A 21,402-nucleotide genomic window follows, 5' to 3' on the forward strand; every position below is an offset into this window, starting at 1 on the left:
GTACTCCATATATATTCTATATATAAATGTCTTTTTTTGGATATCTCCCATGCACATGACACTCAATATAGCCAAAATCGAACTCCTTGTCACCCAACAAAACTTCTTTCCAGTCCTGCCTTCTCTCAGTAAATATGTTTTTTGCCTAAACCAGAAATGTTGATTTCATCCTTGTCCCCTCCCTCTTTCTCACTTCTTCACATGTAATAAAACACCAAATCCTGTGAAACATAATCATGTAGCTCTCTTAAATTTAGTCCACCTCCCTTCTCATAGTTACCGCGACTTAATTCAGACTAGTGTCACTTCTCTTGTGGAATTCTGAAGCAGCTTCCTTCATTCTTTTGTCTCCAGATAGCTCTGCTCCAACTTATCCTTTAGATCTCAACCTAGAGGTTTCTAGATGCTGCTATCATGCTCTGTGGCTACAACTTTATTATACTATAGACCTTCTACCTGTTTATATTTCCCACTAGACAATGCATTATAGGAGAACTGCCCACTCAGTAAACATTTATGAGCAAATGAGTTAGTTGTTCTTCCTAATTATGTTCTTCCTCTGTGGGAAATGAAATCAGCCTTGAGATTAGATGAATTCCTGACATTTTGAAACCTCTCCTTATTGTCTCCTTCTTATTTGTTCTCCAACACCTCCCTCTCCCTACATAATAAACAGGCAAGCCCTGAGTGAGTAATGAGAAATCACTTTACACACTGTTAGAAACAAAATGAGGAAAGCTCTGAAGGTGATGGACTTGTGAGAAGAAAACAAGCAGCTCTCCAGGGGAATCAAGACACCGCATGATCTATTGGGTACTGAGAAAATGTGAATACGTAAGTGGTGGTGGGAAAAATACTTTATATTTTGGAAATTATACAAACAGACATAAGGGTTTTATTTATCGTGGCAGTTTTAGTGAGGTGAGCCTAAATGAAAGAAATGGTCTGGATTGTTGGTCTCATTCGACCCAATAATTTGCTTTCACATTAATTCGAGATCACTACAAAATTGTGCTTTTAAGCGCTAACATTTTCCACATATAAATAAAAATCCCTAGCTCGGTCTATTTAGTATTAAACATCGCCCTCATGTTAGTATTTTGCAGTTTTACTCCACAGGCTGTGTCAGCCCTTCCTGATGTTCTGAACTATTCGTTCCTTAAAAGGTCCTCTGCATTCCTTCCTTCCTTCATTCATCATAGATTTACTGGGTGGCCCCGCTGTACTTTGCATGATATCAGCTAGTGCCGATTTCAAGGTGAAAAGACAAAATCCTCCTTCTGAAATCCACCAATTAGCGGGACATGTAAATAAGTAATGACAAGATAGCCTAGCAAGTGGCAGCTGGGGGCCTGAGGAAAGCTTGCTCTCTGGGAGCTCCAAGAAGGAACGAGGTAGGGCTTCTCCCAAGAAGGTTACTCTTGAGCTAAGATGTGAAGTATGCAGAAGAATCGGCAAGAAGAAAAGGGTACAGTCGGGTGGGGGATCATGTGCAAAGGTTCAAGGGGTACAGGGCCAGCCCACGCAGGACCAGCAGGGAGGAGTATGACACCAGAGGGTTTGTTTGCTTCTTGGGTCCAGCCTACCTCGTCTCTGGCCCTTCACTAGCAAGGTGAATATTCTTACTGTTTCCCTCCAGCATTTCTGAATTCCCCTGAAAAACCCAATGTGAGGCTAAAAAAATACCACTGTTCAGTTAAATACTTAATGTGCTACTTTTCTGTTTTTTTTTTTTTTTTTTTTTTATAAATGGGAAACCATACATGAGATCGAGGTTGCCAATGAATGGAATGATGACTACTGAAAAAAATAGAAAGTACACAGGAAGTAAAACTGTTATGGGCCATTGCATACAGCTTAAGTTGGCTGGCTCATAAGGTGACAGATCAAGACTCAGTCATGACATGTAAATAAATATTTAAGTAAGTCATTTCCTTTTTCATAAAATGACACATGTCCATTGTAGAAAAATGAGAAAATACATGTTTTCTTCATTTTTGCCATTTCCTTACCTAGGAATAACCACTATGAACCCACTGAAATGCATTACTTCACACCATGTTATGTGTGTGTGTGTGTGTGTGTGTGTGTGTATATACATATATATATATGTATATATATATATATATATTTCTTTTCTTAATAAAATATTATAATACAGTTTTAAACGCTTTTTGTTGTGAAAAATACTGCTTAAAACTTAGTTGCGCAGTTTTACAAGTAATTGAAAGCCAACACTCACGAAGTTGTTACTCAGGTCAAGAACTAGAACATTCAAACATTACTGGCACCCAGAGCTTATCATGTCTCAAGCTTCCTCCTTCCCACTCAGGAAAGCCACTGTCATGCTTTAGCCATTATTCCTTGCTTTTCCTTGCTATTCCACATACACCCTTAAGCAATATCCTTAAGTCTATTTATAAACTTTATTTTTACTTTTGAAAGGGGGAGGGGCAGATGGGGAGAAAGAGAGAGAGAGAGAGAGAGAGAGAGAGAGAGAGAGAGAGAGAGAATCTTAAGCAGGCTTCATGCCCATCACGGAGCCAGATGTGGGGCTCAATATCAAGACTGTGAGATCATGACCTGAGCCAAAATCAAGAGTCAGACGCTTAACTGACTGAGCCACCCAGGCGCCCTTCTTTATTAACTGTGTAATCAGTCACTATGCTGTGTCTTGCAATTTTTACTAAACACTGTAACATTCATGCAGCCCTAGTCCACGGTCATTGCCAAATAGGGATCCGTGGTGTGTATATATCACAGCATAGCTGTTCCGACAGAAGTTTGAGGAACTTTTAGCAATGCTGTTTTGAACATACTTGTATGTGTCTCCTGATACACGTGTGTATGCATTTCTCATACACATACATGCAGAAGTCCTAACTTAAGGCAGGTGCAAACATTGTAAGACAATGTCACACTGTTTTCCAAAAAGGCTGGGTCCATTTCCCTGTCTCCTGGCAGGACTGTGGCAATTTGTCATGCTCTATATCTTCACCAACAGTAGAGAAGGTCAGATTTTTTTTTTAACTCTTTTCTTTTGAAGTTAGGTACAAGACCTATGGGGAGGTTGCTTAGCATATGTGGGCTTATCTGTCTGGGGTCCAGACACTTAACTCTATTGTTTCCTTTGTTGTATGACTTCTGGCAGGTTACTTAAACTCTCTGAGCTCCGTTTCCTCAGGTGTAAAATGGAAAAGAGTAACAGTAGCTACCCCACAGGCTGCTGTGAGGGTACAACAGAATATACTAAAAGTGCTTTGCACAATGCCAGGCACTTATCAAGCCTGCAAAAAATGGTACTTACGAGCGGCATTAACTTATTATAAATACTTGTTTAGAACCTATAGATTATAAGCACTGTACTAGTGTATGAAATCATCACTGAACAAGGTTGTTATATTGTCCTTTTTCCAATGAGACATCTGAGGTCAGAAAGGTTAAGTAATCAGATCAGGGTCACAGAGCCATTAGCGGGGTGACCACAACTGGAATCTGCATGTAACTTCAAAGCTATTTCCGGGGCACCTGGGTGGCTCAGTCGGTTAAGCGTCCGACTTTGGCTCAGGTCACGATCTCGCGGTATGTGAGTTCGAGCCCCGCGTCGGGGTCTGTGCTGACTGCTCAGAGCCTGGAGCCTGTTTCAGATTCTGTGTCTCCCTCTCTCTCTGACCCTCCCCCGTTCATGCTCTGTCTCTCTCTGTCTCAAAAATAAATTAACGTTAAAAAAATTAAAAAAAAAAGCTATTTCCTCTGCCATCCGAATTCTACGTGACAGAAATTCAACGCAGCTTACTGATCAAGTCGCTCCATTCACTGGAATAAAAATCACGTGGAGACAGAAAGATGTCCAAGGTGGCTTTTGTTTTTTAAAACCTAAAGAGGTGTAGACAATTTTTTTTTTAAAGGATCCATTTAAAAAAAAATTTTTTTTAAATACAGGTCCAATAACTTGTCATTTTTCCCAGGTCACGGACACAAAAGTGCCCATGCTGGCAGCCGGAGCAGGCTGGTCCTCTGCTGCGTGACACTGGCCACAGCTGCTGGGTGAGGAGGGCCATCACCGTCAGGACCACCCGGTGCCAGGGCTATGAGACGCGCCCTGGGTGCACGTGGGAGCTCTGCAGTCAGTTACCCAGGCTTGAGTCCAACCCCGACATCTGGTTCTGTTACCTGGGGCTAATTATTTGCTTTCTCGAATCCAGCTTCCTCGTCGATAAAAGGGGGTTAAGAAGAGTTACGAGCGACAAAGCAAGGCGATGAGGGGTATGGCTGAGCATACAGTAAGGACTCAATAAGTGCTATTATGACTTGCGGCAGATAAAGTTTACTTTGTGCGACAGCTCCTCCTGGTGTTGTCCCTGCCTGGACTCACCTCGTGTTACAGTTACATGGAGTCTGTGCCTGTGGTTAAGGAGAAGCCACTAAGACGTCCCAAGCGGGAGCGGAACAGGACTAGATTTGCGTTCAGACGGTGAAGTGCGGCTGCCAACTGTGGGGAAGGGCGGGAGGGAGGGATGTGGACTCTTGTCGGCCAGGCTGGTGGGCTGATTACCGATTAGTAACACGGGGCAGTGTTGAGTCGTTCTCAACACAAATAGGCTGATGAAGGGATGAAAAATGAAAGACAGGAAGGCTCTGCAATGTCCAAGAAATGTGCTACTCTTCTTCGTAGAAAATGGATCACCGGCATTTGTCTCTTTCTTATATTTGCATTTTAGACGGTCCCCACGAAGACCGTAATTAGGAGCAGGCGTTTCATCAGTGTAAGTGAGCTAGTAGGATATGTGAATCTGGAAGGAAATGAAAAGTTTTAAACGCTGACATGTAATTAAAAGTTCCATGTTCATCATGCTAAGAGACCGCGCTACATCATGATAGCAATTTGCATAACAATGCATTTACGGCACAGTAGGCAGAGTGCTGAAACACATAAATGTCAGAAATCACAATGGAAAACACAGCTCTAAAGACCATTTGCATTAATTACGGCTGGGCCGGCTCCCATAGCTCCTCGAGGCTGACAAACGGAGTGGGCAAAATACCAGGTGTGTAACCTTTCAGATCCGTGGATATACTCTTAAACGGAAGTTGGGTTTTTGTGCCTTACTTTTGAGGAGTTGCCACAAAACAAAAGGTTTCACACCCTGCGGGTTGCTGAATAGCAAGGTGAGTCACTGCATTTTATAAATTCTCCTCTGGTACTATGGGTTGTCCCAGACGCTTCTCAAATCACCCAAAATATTTTTTTAAGCTTTTATTTATTTATTTTGAGAGAGAGAGAGAGAGAGAGAGTGAGCGAGAGCAAGTGGGGCAGGGGCAGAGAGAGAGAGAGAAAGAGAGAGAGAGAGAGAGAGAGAGAGAACACTAAACAGGCTCTGAACTGTCAGTGCAGGGCCTAATGTGGGGCTTGAACTCATGAACCATGAGATCATGACCTGAGCTGAAGTCAGATGCTCGACTGAGCCACCCAGGTGCCCCTCTTGTTGTTTTAATGAAAGAATTTGAGACATAGCAGAGAAAGAGAAATGTGTCTTCTCCCTTACTTAGATCATTCTGGGGCATTTAATTATAATTGTTAAATAGCACATCACAAAACCGGAAATAGAGGATCAGGTTATTAAGAGTTTAAAACTCAAGTGTCCTAAAAAACAACAACATAAAAAATCAAACTCCCCATGAGCTCCTGAAGGGACAACTTTTATGTAATCATTAAAGTCAAGGTGGACTCACCAATAACATCAGAAACTGATGAAGCAGCTACAGATTTTCTATGCAATTTCTTTTTCGCATATGCTGTCTTTTGACTATTTCACGCTAGCAAGTTCCTCCATAAAAAGGTAAGAAGGGAAAAGTAGGGAGTACGTATTTTCAATTTCAGATCTAATCGTTAGCAGCCCCGATCCAAGATTTTAAGGGGAGGGAGACTTGGGAACCTCTAATATTTACAAAGAGGAAGTTCCCATGGTTCACCCGCACGGAACGCTGTTCCCCACCATTGCGGTCTGGCAACTTCTACTGATCATTTAGATCTGGGCCTATGTGTTTTCTGCACACTACATTATGTCTGTGTAATATACCTTCATTGTATACTCATTTCCCTTTCACAGCACTTAGCATGACTGTAATTAAATAATTAATCATGTACTGATAAGTACAGATTCTATGTTTTTCTCTCCTGTTATACCCTCGGATCCACAGGGGCAAAAACCGTCTGTCTCATACATCATGACTTCCCCAACTACCCAGCACAGGGCTCAACTCAAAGAAGGGGCTCAGTCAACATTTGTTGAAAGAGCTGATGCTCACGCAATCAAATTCCACCCGTCCTCACTCCCCAGGACGACTAAGGGTTGACTCTCGTGTCACAGCTGGTGAATCACAGCACTTCCTGGCTGCCGGGAGGCGCTAGGAACCTCCCCACTGGTGGCCAGAAAGAACAGCAAACAGGCCTTCCGGGACACCCAGGAACATGACTTTTAGAATGATGAAGTGGACAGATCCTCCTTCCAGACATTCCATACATCATCCCCATGATATTTCCCTGTCTCCGTGACCTCACGCAAAGGAATGGTCTCCAATTTATTGCTTTTATCTTTCTCCAACAGAGATTCTTTCTAAACGCTTCTACTCTACTATCGGCTCCCCTGTCCCCCACCTATTGCTGGTTCCCCCTGTTGGCTTCGCGGTGACAAATAAGGGATTGCAACGGAGACTCAGCCTCAGGGAGAACGCAGTCGACACAGAGCAATAACATCTTCCATACTGAAGAGCCCAGCGTAGCCTAATTGCTTCCAACTTGCTTCCTTCAGGTGCCACTCCTGGAGGTTTGTGGACACACGTGAGTCCACAGTGTGGGATGCCATGACTCTTGTGATTAGAAAACAACACGATCTTGGAGCTATTTAGGTTAAAAGGGCATATATTACAGGCTACAGTAACAACAACCCCCCAAATCATCTAGAGCCAAGATTCCAATAGCACTTAAAGCAATCCTTTTACCTGCCCTGTCTTTTCCTGAAGCAGAATATTTTACTTCAGCAAGCTCTTCCTCAACTTTCGTCATTTAAGGTGTGCTCAGAAAGGGGCGATGGTGTTTGGCCGGACCGGAGGGAAGGTGGGAGTATCTGTTTCGGCAGCTCATTGTACATGCCGAAGGGCTCAGTAGACACACTTTAATAATGTTGACCAGATACTTGTACTTTTAAATTACACTGTGCTCAGAAATACCAACATTTGTGGAATTTAATTCAGGAATAAGAATCTACTTTTAAATTTGTCAAACAATTTTTATAATACAAGTGGAGTGACAGCCTTCCTATTCCCAGAGGTTTTTTTTTTTTTCCCTCTGACAAGTTACCAACTGTTCGTTTTCTATATAACCGTAGGAAATCCTTCCATACCGTAGGGTGAATCAAGTAACTGTATTTTCTATAATCCATCACGTCAACATGACAGAATCAGAGGGCATATTGACCCAGAAGTAATCTATCTTCAGATCAATATTTTCAACGGAAAATATTTTCCTATTTGCTACAACAACTGCAAACAAGTATGAAGAGGCAACGGGTAAAGCCGAAATTCACACCGAATTACAGGGATCAAGGCACCATTGAGATTTTGTATTTGACATGAACAGCAGAAAAACTTTTCATGAAAATTTTGAGAAAAAGGACTATTGAAAGACCAAGGCTAAGCTTCTAAAATTCTTGGCAACAGCCACGGACAGGATGTTCAGTATATATCTTTTAACTAACTAGTGTTAGTTTAGCACTAAACACTAGAACTTTCTGTTGTTGCCACACCGAGATCTATGAGGTAATGATCATTATTTAAAAATTTTTTTTTAATGTTTACTTATTCTTGAGAGAGAGAGAGAGAGAGAGAGAGAGATAGTGTGTGTGTGTGTGTGTGTGTGTGTGTGTGTGAGCAGGGGAGGGGCAGAGAGAGAGACAGACACAGAATCGGAAGCAGGTTCCAGGCTCCGAGCTGTCAGCACACAGCCCGACGCGGGGCTCGAACCCACGAACTGCGAGATCATGACCTGAGCCGAAGTCAGATGCTTAACTGACTGAGCCACCCAGGTGCCCCCATCATTCTTTTTGAAAGACTAAACAGCAGTCTAGTGAATAGATGTATCATAGCTTATTTAAATATCTCCATATTGATGCATATTTAGATTGTTTCCAATTTTTTAATATTATAATCATTGTTGCCAAAAAAGTTGTACTTGGATGTCATTGCTGTCTAAGCAAGAATTTTTGTAAGAGAGATTCCCAGAAGCAGAAATGCTGGATTACACATTATACACGCTTAAATTTTTGTTGGTGACCAATTGTCCTCTACAAGCTTGTGCAGATTTATATTCTTGTTAACGAACACTGTAGTGTTCGTTTGCAGTGTTCTCACTAATGCCGGCTGTGATAAACCTTTTTAATTTTTCTAATCTGAATGAAAAAGATGGTATCTCATTTAAAAAGCTAAATGTATTTAGTTATTAGTGCATTTGAACATCTTTTCATATGTTTATGACCACTGACTACTTTGTACTTCTGTGTGAATTACCCATTCATCTCTTCTACCTGTTTTTCCAATTAAGTTGTATCTTTCCTATTTATTTTCATGGAACGCTTTGTTGCAGCATTTTCATTCAGTCTATCTCCTTAATTCTATGTCTTTCATTGTGGAAAATTATAAATTTTTACATAGCTATTTTTATCAGTTTTTAAGCATTTCGAGGTTTCATATCATGTTTAGAAAAGCCTTCCCTATTCCAAAATATTTAAAAATTTTTTTTAATGTTTATTTTTGAGAGAGAGAGAGTGCAAGCAGGGGAGGGGCAGAGAGAGAGAGACACAGGATCCGAAGCGGGCTCCAGGCTCCGAGCTGTCAGCACAGAGCCCGGCATGGAGCTCGAACCCATGAACCACGAGATCGTGACCTGCGCCGAAGTTGGACGCTTAACCCACTGAGCCGCCCAGGCGCCCCTCCCTATTCCGAAATTTTAAACTCTTTTCTAATTATTTTATTATCACAATAGATAGGTTTACAACAAAGTTGTTGTCCACTATGTTGCTCAACATATGTCTTTTTTAATCCACAGAATTAAATCTTAAAAGTGTGTGCTAGGAAATAAGTTTCTCTCTTCCGAAGAAATGACATGCTCTTTTTCCAAACTCTGATTGTATTTCTTCTTTTGCTCCTGAGCCAGGAAACTGAGCCTAGTTTCATCAGGATTTTCCTGGTTTTATTGGAATTTTATCTTTGCAACTGTGTTATTTTGTGCCCTTTACTGCATGCTCCTTTGGATCTTTTCTGAAGTCAGAAAGCAACTAAATAATAAATAAGTTAGAAAATGATTAAATAGACAACAAAGGGAAAGTGATTAAATAAATAATAAAAACCTATCATATTTAATTTAAACTTTTTCAGGTCATTTTTTTCTTCATCCACTTTACTCTGAATGTTTGGTCTGCTAGAATTAACTAGAATCCAGCTGTTAAGACTATAGATCTCTTGCACTCACTCCATTTATTGGTTTATAACTCAGTGTACCATAGTGTAAGCTTCTTAAAAGCAAGAACTTTTCTAATTGTCCTTGAATCCAAGTCACCCTATGGCTGAAAATAAGTACTTAGATGTTTCCTGAATGAATGAACCAGGATGAAATCTAGGTTAAAGGCAACAGCCCAAGCACTCCCAGGGTATTTCTGTTGGGAAACGTGTTGCATCTGCAATTATGGATGACAGTAATTGAGCAGAGGACCCAAAGATACAAGAGCTCTGCCATCATTAGCCTGGAATCACCAGGGGGAAGAAGCAGAGCATTGCAGTTCAGAGATGTTCCCAACAACACGGGTTGAAAAAAACAAGGGTTGGCATTATCTAAGTAATTCACATACCCAGACACCTTACAGTCCCAAGAAATCCAATGATTTGGGATTTGGTGGTAATCTGCATGCCTACCTTCTCATTTTCAAGAGGCTTTGATGACACAAGGCAATGTGAAAGCTGATTTTATTTCTGAAACTAGATCTTATTTAACTTAGAAATTCCAACCCATGGGATAAATGCAAAGCTAACGTGCAGTGATAAAATTCCTCTTTTAGCAATAACTTTGAAATGCAAGAAAGCCTTAGGTGTTAGAATTAGATAAAAGTTGGAAGACAAAGTCCTGACATCTTTAAAATGAGCTTTTGGCTTCATTTTCCCAATCCATACCTTTCCCTGACATCTCAATTCCATTTTCTCTGGGATTTTAAGCAATGTGTGCGCTCTCCTTACCCTAGCTGGGCAACAAAGCAAATATGGCTTCTCCCTCACTGATCTTACTCTCTTGATGGATGGGATGGATGGGGAAAGGAAAGAACATATCTTTCTTTTTCCTTCCTTTTTAATTTTAGTTGGTGGGGCACGAGCTGGGGAGAGGGTCAGAGGGGGACAGAGGGAGAGAGAGAGAGAGAGAGAGAGAGAGAGAGAGAGAGAGAGAGAATCTTAAGCAGGTTCCACACTCTGTGTGGGGCTCAACGTGGAGCTCAATCCCATGACCTTAGGATCATGACCTGAGCTGAAATCAAGAGTTGCATGCTCAACCAACTGAGCCCCCCAGGCATCCTATGACAGAACATACCTTAGACCAGCTAGCACTGCAACATAAACCGCTCCATGAGGTTGGCTGGGCTGAGGCCAAGCAAGATGATCAACATCAGACTGTATAATAATAGTTCATTATAACACTTAACAATGTTTCTGCAACTATTTTTTTGTGCTTCTCTACCACCAGCCTGTGAACCTTTTTGGGACAGGAACTGTGTCTCACTCATCTTTCTATCTCCAGACTATTCTATCCCCAGCACAGATACTCAGGAACCCAGCAACTGAACTGGTCAAGGAAGAGCAACAATACAACGTATGTGGGTCTGGAATAAGGAAGAAAGCAATTATCATCATCATGTTTTTAACTTAGAAGAGCAGGTCCAGTAGATCCACTGGATGCCTCGTAGGTCAGCTTGAAAGAAGGTACACTTGAATTTTTGACAAAGAAAGTGATGGCTCATCATAAGAAGGAACCAAGAAAGTACAGACTTAAATTTTGCCTCTGGAGAAAATCACACACACGTCTCCACTCAGGGAGGGCTAGGCGAGTGTTTTCACACACACACACACACACACACACACACACGATTTCAGCTTCTATGAAAAGGCTCCTACTTCTCTTAAAGGCATTATTTGGAGTTTTAAGGAAAACCTGCAGAATGTGTATCAGGGTGCTGAGCTGCGAGCCAGGAGTAACAAAAGCCAACACAGTGGTCATGGCATCACCCCGAACTCTATACCAGGCCATCTCCAGGAGGACCCAGCCTGAGGCAAGAAGTCCTTGGTGTCATTCTCTTACTACTACCTTCGTGGTAACACGAAACTTGATGTTAATAGACACACTGTGGATGACAGAATTCTGATAGCCCCCATCTGATACAGATAATATTACGGAAAAGGCGCTGGAAACATACACAACATGTGTTTATTTCCGGATGCCATCAGATGACCTTGGACAAGTGTTTCACACTCCGAGTTGTGGTCTGTCCTTCTCTCTTTTGTAAAAGAAAGCTTTCTGCCTTCCTCTCAGAGTTTCTGTGAGGACCAAATTAGATTCAGTGCATTACAATGTTTTATGAAGTAATGCAAAGTGGAAGAGAATTCCTGTTATCAAGATCACATGGCTTTCAGAAATCTCTTATGTAGCCGAACTATTTGAAAAAATAATGAAAGTTTTGAAAAATGTTATGTATTTATTTTGAGAGAGAGGGAGCGAGCACAGGAGCAGGGTAGGGGCACGGAGAGAGGGAGAGAGAGAATCCCAAGGAGGCTCTGCGCTGTCAGGGCAGAGCCAGAGGGAGGGCTCGATCCCATGAATGGAGAGATCACGAACTGAGCTGAAATCAAGAGTCAGACGCTTAACCAACTGAGCCACCCAGATGGCCCGATAATGAAATTCTCATGGGCCTACCATGAGATTGGCACAACCACATGAGATTGGGTTGCTACCACACCTGACATACCTGATTTCCATTTAACCTTCCTTCAACTAAAGCAGCCACTCTGTTGACACAGTTTATCATATTATTATGCAACACTTTATGTATATGCTAGAGTAGAGAGAGCAGTCTAGTTAGTGGAATCTATCCTATTGACCAACTTCAACAACGAGCGATCTGTGGTCAGTGTTGTTTCATCACCGGTAAACTGACTCCACCTGCCATCATCCCAAGTGCCTCTGCAGCAAATCCCAGACAGCGTATCATTTCACGTGTGAATGGCCAAAATAAGACTCTTATAAAAATATAATCACAACGGCCACATCACGCTTAAAATATCAGTACTATGTTCACATTTTCTCAGTTATCTTCCGAAAAAAAGTTTGCGGGTGGTGGGGGCGGGGGGCGGTATATTCGTTTGGATTCCAGCTTTGGTGGCATGAGCCTGGAGCCAGAGGGGAAGGGAGCTCTCAGATCCTTCTGGAGGCAGCGGCTCCCATAGGGTTCCATGACTCACTCCCAGAGGAGTAGTCAGAAGTTTGGTCCTATGGGCCTCCAGAGCCAAATGCCAATCGGCTTAAAATAGCTTGATTCTTGCTTTTTGTTGTTGTTGTTTTGGGTTTTTTTTCCCCCACACAAAACTGCGTGATTCAATGGGTTAAGAGTCTGGGGAGGAGCGAGAGGAAGCTGTGAGAATTTAAACACAGGAATGCGTGAAAGTACCTTGAAAATAGTGGTATTGTTGTTATTATTAATTTTAAATGCCATTTGAAACTCATCCGTCATCCCATCTAAATAACTGATGTACATGGGGAGTCTGAAAAGACTTTTTAAGGCAGAAAAGGCACTCCACTGTAGAGCTTCTCCGAGGCACACAGTCTTACCAGCGGGTATAGATGTGGATTTGGGCGCTGGAAGCAAACTCCGGCGGGGTGTTGTCACACTGGAGGACGCTGGAGGGGTCGCCCGGCTGGCCCCCTTGGGTGCGTCTTTGGAAGGCAGAACCGCCTTCGGAGCTGGCTGGTCTTCATTCCCAAAGGTTGACCCTGTGGGAGGCAGACACGATGTTAATTATAACTTCATGAAAAATGGATTGGGCCTTCCTTGCCACTTGCAATTGCCAACCAATCGTAACGCCGTCATCTGCTTTAGAATTTGACCTGACTCTTCGTGAGTGGCCTTGAAAAGCCTTTCTCTGGGACCGGATGTGGAAAAGAGCTCCCTTTAGGCTCCGAGAAAAGTCTGTCATTCCAATGCTCTGTGCAAGGGACTCCATAAAAGACAAGGGCAGCCTTTGAAGATTTTACACCTGTGTGCAGACACACACAATTTGCTTATGTGGATGTATAATTGTATAATGTGCATATGACACACGTTTATTTAGTGAGTCACAGAGGATAAAACCAGTGTGAGTGACCCAGGAGAGGTGAGAATCAGACCCGTACGTGCATGGCTGGTCCAAGGAGCTTGTGCAGAACTCCCTGCTACCCAAGTTATTTTACCTTTGGAACCAGAGGCTTGGGGTGAAGACAGAGGGGTGAGGACCATGGGCACAGAGAATCTCCTCAAAATCCACAAAGCTTTTTTCTTTTTTTTTTTTTTTTTTCTGGAAAGCCGAGGCCTCATCGAAATACAAAGCCCCTGAATTAGAGCCTAGTTGACGGCAAAGGCAGAAGACGCTTATTGATCATTTCAGTTTGCCATCCAATACAGAAATACAGAGACTCTGTGTCTACGGGACAGTTTGTTTATGAATGACTGCTCTGACATTGTGAGCATATGGCATATGGGGACATGTGTCAGGTTTAAATACGCAAGGTGGTTGTGGTCCCACGCTTTCTTCTAGATCTTCCCCCAAACTGCTATGGTTTATGCATTTGTAATCTCTTAAAGACAATGACAACACCATCCAATCCTTGTGAAAGCATCAGTCCTTTAAATACACCTCTGAGTATAGCTGTGAGCCCTAATCCACGAAACAGAGCCTGAATGTACTGGAACTATAGCTCGTTTGGAATTAAGCTATCCGGTTAGAAACGTGACCATCTACCATGGAAAATATGCAATGACAGCTGGAAGAAGTATACAGAATTTTAGCAGATTAAATTTTTTGTTTTTATCATTTTAAAAGGATAGGCATAACATTCTATTTAGATAGGGCCTGCATAAAAATGATAACATTATTTAAATGGCTTCAGTGTTCGAAACACCCAGGAATTGTATTCACCCACTTAGGGTAAGAGATTGCTGCTTTCCTCCCTCTGAAGACCCAAACGTCTCTTTAAAATTCGTGAGACTTGCTTTGTTTCTAAAGAAAAGTGTATCCGAGAAGGAAAGATAAAGAATGTGCTATTTCCCAGCACAAAACCTACGTCCTATAGCTCTTTTAAGGTCGGCACAAGATTTTAAATAGTTCTAAACAGGGCTAGGAGAATGCTTTTGATCTACGCAAACAACAAATGCATCGAAACTTCACCAAAAGGATCTGCGCTGTATCCTGAATATCAGATAGAAAAGGAAGCATATGATTAATCCAGAAACTTCATCAGGAAAAGGGATGCCACACACCTATAAGACAAGAAGTCTTAGCTTCTGAACCATACGATGAGCTCACCAGTCCAATTGTAGAAAGGATGTCTGGAGGTTTGTAGGACATTTCAGATGGAAGGAGGGGGCTCAGCCACTGGATATATTTCACCTGGAATCATCTACTGTTTAGCCTACTGCTGACATACTGCCCGAATAATCTATCACTAAAACGTGTACTGGAAGCCAAATTGAACATAAAAAGTTTCACAGGGTCTTTTCCTCATTAAAGTTTCTTAAGAAGGGAAATATTTTGTATCTTTGGTAAAGTTCATATGTCCTTTCATCAAACCCTCTTACACCTGGCATCATCCTCTTATGTGAAATTTATCATTCAGAGAACATGTCAACTTAGAGATTCGGCGGCCTTCCAGGCTGGGAAGTAATTCATCTGTTTGAAGAACAAAGTGTCAAGGAAGCTACGTGGGTGATGTACTCTCCTCTGAGTGAGGTCTTGAATGAACGAAAAAAAAAAAAAAAAGAAAAGAAAGTAAAATAAAATAAAATAGAACACTATTCTTATCCACCATTGTGGGATACAGCTGGCAGTTAACAGCATCACTCTTTGAAAACCAGCTTAAGTCAGCCAGTAATTAAAGACTCATTATTTAGTAAGCGAAAAGTACGCAGAATTTGGGAATTACTGCTGCATTCTATAAATGTTCTGGGTACTTCACAATGCAGGCCACATTAAACCACTGCTTGCTAAGAGGAAGGAAACACGTGGAAATAAACAAACGGCTTGTGTAAGCCAGAACAATGTTCCGAAGGATTCAGTCAGTGGAAGTGGTTCATGTGTCTAATCCAGTCCTCTCATTGCCAACCAGCCCCAATCTGGCCTGAACCATCGAGGTTATCACCTGGATAAATGGTGCAGACCGGGGAGCAGAACAACCAGGGGGGTGGATATTATCTCCTCCCCTTCCACCTCCCTGCACCTCAGTTTCTTCATCTATAAGTGGGGATACTGAGCATGGACCTCATAGGGCTATTGTGGGAAGTGAGAGAGCTAAGAAAATGAATTTGTAAACGTTAATGCCAAGAGTGGGCACAAGAAAACAGAATGGTGTCTGTGCATGCTGAACCCTCCTGTGTCAGTTATGAACACACACAGGTTAGTTTTCAACTCAGCGGCCGGTCCTTACAGCCAATCAGTTTTTCTTAGGACTTGGCCAAGTATCCAGAGATTGCTATCAGATGGGCTGCTCTCTGTGAGAAGGAAGGAAAGGACTGAAATAAATCTGACAGCAACAGCAGGATGTAAGACTAAAGAGATCCGGTATGATTGTCCTTAAAACATATGTTGAGCGACTTGAGACCCAGGAAACGGTGAGAATAAGAACAGAAAGGAACACCACGCTTAAGAGATACCGACTATCGCGGGTTCCATCATGACTGAAACTGTTAGGGGGGGTGACTGGGTGGCTCAGTCGGTTAAGCGGCCGACTTCGGCTCAGGTCATGATCTCGTGGTCCGTGAGTTCGAGCCCCGCGTCGGGCTCTGTGCTGACAGCTCAGAGCCTGGAGCCTGTTTCAGATTCTGTGTCTCCTTCTCTCTGACCCTCCCCCGTTCATTCTCTGTCTCTCTCTGTCTCAAAAAATAAATAAACGTTAAAAAAAAAAAAGAAAAGAAACTGTTAGGACACAGGGCATAAGCACGTTCAACTTTCCTAGATGTTCAAAATGGCTTTCCAAAATTGCCTGTTGCAATTCACACCCACCACAGGTCGTGACTGTCAGACTTTCATTAGTTGATGACATTGGTTTTAATTTATAGGTCTCGGGCAGGCAGGGAGGTGGAACATGTTTTTCATATAGTTATTAGCTATTCAAGTTTTTTCTTCTATAAGACGCCCACTCATTTTTCTACTATTTTGCCTTTCTAAATGACATAGAGGAGGTTTTTTTTTTTTTAATATTCTGGATACTGATCCTTTATTGGTATATATTTTAAATTTTCTCCGTCTTTCTTTCTCCACTTGATTGGTACCTTATGAATCTTAGCTTTTCCTTCTCCACGTGAGATAATAAAGATGTTCTTCTGTGTATTCTTCTAAATGGCTTAAAACTTTTTTTTTAACTTTAGATCAATTCATCTGGGATGAAGCATGGAGTAGGGATGGAATATGTTGCTGCTGTTTCTATATAGACAGCCAGTTATCCCAGCCCCGTGCATTGGGCAGTCCCTTCACTGCCAGCTGTTGAGTATCAAGCTTCCATACAAGCCTGATTGTTAGACTAAGCTAACAACCCCCAAATTTCAGTCATTTAACATAAAGAAGTTTCTCTGTCAATCGTGAATCATCTCACACAGGTAATCCGGATGATCTGCTGTGCTGGGGAGCTCTATTCCAGACAGGGACTCGGGCTCCTTCCATCTCCTGCTTTTGCCCTACCCTGGGTCTCTCAAGAGACATTAACACGCAGCTGGGGAGAAAATGAATTGTTCATGGAAGGATTTTATGGGTCAGGCCTAGAAGTGGAGTGCATCACTTCTGCCATGGGCCCACTGGCCGGGGAACGTAAGCTCCGTTTACGCCTAGGAGAAAAGGGAAATCATCTGGTGAACGCCTATCCACTCTGCCTCACGAGGCTCCATTTCTGAACTCTATATTCTGTTTCATTGATCTCTTTGTCTCTCACGATCCCAATACTACACTGATTTACCATCGCGTGAGACAAGGCTGGCACGCTGAACCAGTACAAGACAAGTACCTCCGATTTTGCTCGTTCACTTTACAACGGTCTTGACCCAAATATTCTTGACTCTTTCTCTTGCATATCAATTCTAGAATCTACTTGTCAAGTTCCAAGAAAAGTGGTCAGAATTTCCAACAGATACAATTAAATCTTTTTTTCTGAACTGCAACCAGATCAAAGGAAGAACGCGCACAGATTTCACTCAAGATCAGCAGACATATGCTGAGCTCCGAGTCTACCGTGGGTGGCATGTTAGATGAGAGAGATACAGAGAAGGCAGAGTTCCGTGAAAAAGCAAATACCACGTCAGTGGCAGTACTCCTTAAGGGGCAAAATTTGTGGGGATATTTGGAGTTGAAGCAACATCGGCATTTAGCGGGTAGGGCTGTCAATACCGCCGTTCAGGAGACATGTAGAAATGTAGGAGACCACGGAGAGCAAGGGCTAATAAATGCCAGGTGAGGGGTACGACGCAGGGAGAAAAGGTAACGTTGTTCGTAAACAATCACACGTCATCAAGGGAATCTCCCTATGCCATTCTTAACTTTGTTATGTTATCACCACTGAAGTCTGCAGGTGTTCCCCTGATTGCAGTAACTAAAGGACAAAAGCCTGCTATTTCACTGCTGGATGGTGGCCATCTTTTGCAGATATCCAAATCATCATATCATCCACTTCCTGCTTGGAAGGTAAGATCGCCTTCATCAGAGTGTGAGAATTTGCAAGGTGTATGTTCTGCATGGTTACAGGATCGAGCTGGGTCCAGTTGAATTTATAAACCTAATTGCACTGTATTTTTCTCTTTAAATCACCAGGACAACTATGCTTGGTCAGCACTAAATCCTAGAAGAAAGTGATTGCTCTCTTCTCCCTCCAGGACGGCTCCTAGAGTTCATTACCCACAGTGCTTACATCCTTGAGCTGGTGGATCAAGTCTATCAAACCTTCATGGAGTTGGATGCCTACCTCACACCATATGCAAAACCTAATTTAAAATGGATCAGGGCACCTGGGTGGCTCAGCCGGTTCAGCATCCGACTTCAGCTCAGGTTGTGATCTGGCAGTTCATGGATTCAAGTTCCACATCGGGCTCTGTGCTGACAGTTCAGAGCCTGGAGCCTGCTTCGGATTCTGTGTCTTCCTGTGTCTCTGCCCTTCCCCGCTCACACTCTGTCTCTGTCTCTCTCAAAAATAAATAAACGTTAAAAACAATTAAATGGATTAAAGACCCAATGTATGCACTAAAATTATACATTTTTTAGAAGAAAACACAGATGTAAATCTTAATGACCTTGGGACTAGATAATAATTTCTTAGATATAACATCTAAAGCACAAGTAACTCAAGAAAAAAATAGATAATACGACTTCATCAAAATAAAAGCCTTAGTGCATCAAAGGACACTATGAGTAAAGAGGAAAGACAGCCTACAGAATTGAAGAAAATATTTTCAAATCACTTATCCGAAAAAGGTCTAGGATCCAGAATAAAGATCTATAGCTCAACAATGAAAAGACAAATAATTCAATTAAAACGAACACAGAATTTGAGTAGACATTTCTCCGAAGAACATATACAAATAGCCAATAAGCACATGAAAAGATGCCCGACATCTTTAGACACTAGGGAAACGCAAACCAAAGAAACCACTGTAAACCCACTAGGGTGGCTATAATAAAAAGCACCGACAATAGCCAAGCCGGGGGAGACGTGGGGAAACTGGAACCTTCCACACATCACTGGTGGGATCGCAATGTGGTGTAGGTGCTCCGGGTGATATACTCTTGTACAAGTTCCCACACGAGGAGGATGATACCTAATCCCTCCCTAACCCCCTTCACACTTCTCATCTACTCTCACAAAATCGGGCGTACATCTGATCTACTCCGGTCCTACAGGACAGACAGTGGAAGACACATGCAATTCAGGCCAGAAGAGGCTGCACTAAAGGCAGGCACTGGGAGGAGGAAGTGTGAATGTTTAGGATACCTGACGCGCCCCTGCCAAGTAACGGGTGGTACCTATTCAACCTTCTCGAAAGGGTGACTCTGGCTACGACTGAGGTCAGGATGAGATGTTAGGGCTTCTGATCCATATTCCAATGTGCTCTTTCACTACTTCACCCATTGGAATGCCAAGAAGTTAACCTGAATCTTAAAAAGAAGAAAGGACGGCAATGAGGGACAGACACTAACCAGACCGGAATGAGGTTCTTAAAAGGAAGGCTGTAGAAGGAAAGCAAAGTCATTATTAATACTATCAGGGCATTACAGCCAAACTTTAAGTGACATGTTTCATTGATTTTGAATATTTATACATATTATAATGATTATACTACTCTCTTCACTGATTTTTTTTTTTTTTTAACAATCCCAGGCAATCAAGTTGTATCATGTTCTGGCTGCATGATTGCCTAATTGATGCATATTTGATTGATTTAGCAGCAGTTATCACCTGGTGGCAAAATTTAGTTTAATTATTAACGTACCAACTGAATGTTTTATTTCCCACCTCCTGCATATTTTCACCCACGTGTATGTTTCATTTTGCGCGTTAAAGAGCTTAAAGGAAATCCGCTCTCTTGCGATTTCAGCAAGGCTATTTCTTTGTCAAAAGGAAGTAGACTAAGCCTTCCAGGCTCTACACTAGGCAGGGGTCCCAGGACAAGCATGGTCCAGCCCTCATATACCTTCCGGTGGGGGGGGGGGACACTCACACCCCAAACACATGCCCAGACAGAAACGCCAAGGGGCAGACCTAGAGGGAATCTCAAGGGTGAAGGAGAATGGGTGCTTGGGGACAGCCTCCTGGAAGGGGTGACACTTAATCATTTCCCTCAGCTGCACACTAGCACCTCACCTCTTTTATTCTTTCTTATGAATGACATCATCATTTTTCTAGAAACTTAGGATGGGGTGCCACAGTCACCTTTGAATCTCTCTTTCCCTTTTATCAACCAATGCAAGTCACTGTGCTTCCGTTTCCATTCTGGACTTCAGATTTAAATCCCCTCTCTGCTCCTGTGCCTCCCCCCCCCCCCCCACCCCCAGCGTCTGTCCCTTGGCACTTCTTGGAGAGACAATAGTGTCAGGTCTCCTCCCCCCCCCTCCCCCCCCCCCACTCAGTTCACCCTCCTCACTGTGCCTTGTTATTCTTCCCAAAGCACAAGCATTTCAATGCAGTCTTCCAAGTAAGTACCAATGCTCTCTGGCATTCAAGCTCTTCCACTATCTGGTTCCAGCTAGCTTTCCCGCCTTACCTCCCGCATCAAGACAGTATAAACTGCAGGCAGGATTCCCCAGGGCACTTCCTGCTCTGCCATAATCAAGGCTGTGCTCCAGAAACGCTGTATGAATGAAGAAAGTGCTCGGTGCCGATGTGTCCCATGGCCAGGGCTTCCTGTCATAGGTGCTTCTTTTTCTCGACTTCTGAGCCCGCAGGCTCTCAAAAAGCTCCATGCTTGCCCCAACGGCTCCTGCGAATGTAGTCGCACTGAGCATGGCCACGTTGGGCATTTGTTGCTTAAAGGGCGGGGGTTGTCTATGGTGTGGTATGGTGGATTTTGAGCATTTTTGAAAACAATAAACAGAAAGACAAAAATCAGACCTTAGGCAAAATGGGTGAAGGGGAGTAGGGGGTACAGGCTTCCAGGTGTGGAATGATCAAGTCACGGGGATGAAAGGCACAACGCAGGGGATAAGCCAATGGTACTGGAATAACGTGGTGTGGGGACAGGTGGTGGTGGCACTTGTGGTGAGCAAGCACAGCAAAATGTATAAACTTGTCAAATCACTGTGTTGTGCACCTGTAACTAATGTGGACCATATTCAAATGGAAACACTTTCCTTCAAGTTAACATTTTTTGTCTTTCTGCCTAAGCACCACTACCCTTCTCCCCAAGAGAGGGTACCGTTTACCTAATACTTCTCTAGATCGCATTGCAAATTTTGTTTTAGTCTCACCTTAAGCGTTAATCTCTGGGTTTGATCAAGTTTGAGAGGCTGACAGTTAAGTGGTTAAGACCACCTGGGTTCAAATGCTGGAGCCACTTCTTACCAGTTGTCTGACTTTGGACAAGTTGT

The 21,402-nt window shown here is 42.8% G+C and overlaps 1 protein-coding gene across 2 annotated transcripts in view; it reads right to left on the reverse strand.

The window, feature by feature from the left end:
• Nucleotides 1-21,402, reverse strand: part of MTUS2 (microtubule associated scaffold protein 2) — a 373,877-nt gene that overhangs the window by 159,466 nt on the left and 193,009 nt on the right. For both annotated transcript variants that reach the window (XM_058688745.1, XM_058688736.1), the window contains exon 4: nucleotides 12,920-13,081. In XM_058688745.1, coding sequence (XP_058544728.1) covers nucleotides 12,920-13,081 — 162 coding nt within the window. The remainder of the gene's footprint in view (nucleotides 1-12,919; nucleotides 13,082-21,402) is intronic.

The sequence above is a fragment of the Neofelis nebulosa genome, chromosome 1 (assembly GCF_028018385.1).
Source record: "Neofelis nebulosa isolate mNeoNeb1 chromosome 1, mNeoNeb1.pri, whole genome shotgun sequence".
In the NCBI taxonomy this organism is placed as follows: Eukaryota; Metazoa; Chordata; class Mammalia; order Carnivora; family Felidae; genus Neofelis; species Neofelis nebulosa.